The following is a 2,145-nucleotide window of genomic DNA, read 5'->3' on the forward strand; positions in this document are numbered from 1 at the left end:
CAGGCCGCAGAACCAGGTAATCCAGCTGACCTCCTCTGATGAAGACATTCCTGTTGTGGATGATGATGTTGTGGTTGGGATGGGGGTGATCCGATGAAGAATGGTGTTGAATTCGAAGGGAACGGACTGCTGATTTAGAAATGGAAAAGCGTTAGCTGTTGTTGACTTGAATCAGACTTTCACAGGCCATACCTCCTCCTCTTCGTACCTGATTGCTATTTGCACTGGGGTGGAGATCACAGAGTATTTGAAGACTGGAAAGAGGGGAGGTGGTGAAGGTGAGCGCCGCCGCCGCCGCAATGACCAGTTCCAGGAAGATGATGATGATGGGAAAGAAGATGAAGAAGCACTGTGGAAGTGTGTGATACCCCAGTGAGTGTTCTCCCTGTGTGTGAGTGTGTGTTTTCGCCCGAGCAGCGAGTGTCAGACTGTCCGCTTGTGTGGGAACGGTCGGCCGCTGGTGTCCTCGTGCAAATAGTCGCCGGTGGCAATCAAAACAGAACGGCATTTTTCTGCCACCGCCGCTGTTGCGTCATTTAGAAATCGCGCCCTTTCAAGTGCCAAAGTTCCAACATCGAAGCTCTTTACCCGATCATCATCGTCATGTCCCAGCACGACCCGTACCACCTTTCCTCGCTCAGCGACGTGCCCGGNGCCGAGCTCTGGCTGCCAATGGCGACATCGGCGGCGGCGGAGTGGGCACCTCTCAAATACTCCGACCGAACCCGCCGTCCTTCGCCGGCCCCACCTTTATGGGCGAAATTGAGGGCGTCCGGGCGCTGATCCCGCTGCTGAAGGCGATCACCATCAGGAAGCACGCCGTCATGGCCATCACCGACCGCGGCCTGAAGATCACCTGCGAGGAGACGTCGCGCTCGGTGCAGGCCTCCGCCTTCTTTGACCGCAACCTCTTCAAGCGCTACCAGCTGCCGGACGACCGGACGCTGTGCTTCGAGTTTCGCATGGCCGACCTGCTCACCGCGCTGAACATTCTCTTTCCGGAGCAGCACAAGTCGGACGATCCGCTCTTCGACAACAGCAAGGTGCAGCTGGCGCTGAAGTACCCGGTGGTGAAGGACGGCGGCTGCGAGCAGCTGAAGCTGCAGGTGCTGGGCGACCACAACGAGGCGGCCGCCTGCGTCAACACCTACAACCCGGACCGGCTGGTGGTCTTCAACATGTCCTTCGTCAACAAGATCATCATCGACGCGGAGCCGCTGATTGACTTCTGGCGGTGTGCGGACAGCACCTCCTCCCACCTGACGCTGGGCATCAGCAATGACATTGAGGTGGCCTTCGAGATGGCCACCAAGAGCGACCGGGGCGCCTTCCTCAACCGCATCAGCCCCGAGTCGGGCTACGTGGAGCACTACGAGTGCACGGTGCCGATGAAGAACCAGTACCTGATGGAGCACATGAAGAGCACCCTGCGGCCGCTCATTCTCGCCTCGAAGGTGTCCATACGGACTGATCCACAGGGGCTGCTCAACCTGCAGTTTCTCATTCGCCTGGACGGCAATGTGGGCGGTGTCCAGGGAGGGGGCGATGGCAACGTTACGGCGGCTTCAGGAGGAGGAAGAGGAGGAGGACGAACTGGTGGTGGTGGTGGTGGAGGTGGTGGTGGCCGTGCCAATCGCGGCATCATGATCAGCCAGGAGTCCTCCTTCAGCGACGAGGACCTCAATGACGAGGTGCCGAAGTGCTTCATCGAGTTCTACCTGCTGCCCTCGGTGGAGGGCGACTAAAGAAGAAGATGAAGAAGGTGTGTGTTTGCGTTTCGAATTTATCGTTTATTCTGCTTTTCTGTTTAGTTCTCGGAGCCAGTGTGTGGTGTGGTGTGTGAGTCAGACTTACTAATGTGTGTGTGTGTAACATAACAACAACAACAGAAACAACGACATTATTCATCTCATTCAGTGTCTTTACAACTCTCACTCTCAGTCAATTCAATTAATCAATTCAGTATTCAATCAAACAATTGTCATTAACAAAACTTTCTCTCTCTTTTCTCACTCTCTGTTTACAGGCTGATTATTGCAGAAGTAGGAGGAGGAGGAGGAGGAGGACGCTCTTGCTCTACTGAAATCTCGAGATTGCAAGAGGAGAAGGAGGAGGAAGAAGAAGAAGGGTGCTACAGTGCTGAAC

At 55.4% G+C, this 2,145-nt stretch overlaps 1 protein-coding gene across 1 annotated transcript; it reads left to right on the forward strand.

Moving 5' to 3' along the window:
• Nucleotides 1-824: 824 nt before the first annotated feature.
• On the forward strand, nucleotides 825-1,520 carry LOC108355712 (cell cycle checkpoint protein RAD1-like; the record flags this gene model as incomplete). Its single annotated transcript, XM_017606850.1, has 1 exon — nucleotides 825-1,520. A coding segment is annotated over exon 1 (696 nt), but the record flags the coding sequence as incomplete, so codon positions are not given.
• Nucleotides 1,521-2,145: the final 625 nt, after the last annotated feature.

This window comes from Rhagoletis zephyria, unplaced genomic scaffold (assembly GCF_001687245.7).
Source record: "Rhagoletis zephyria isolate East Lansing unplaced genomic scaffold, Rhagoletis_zephyria_1.1 Rzeph_scaffold_48999, whole genome shotgun sequence".
Lineage (NCBI taxonomy): Eukaryota > Metazoa > Arthropoda > Insecta > Diptera > Tephritidae > Rhagoletis > Rhagoletis zephyria.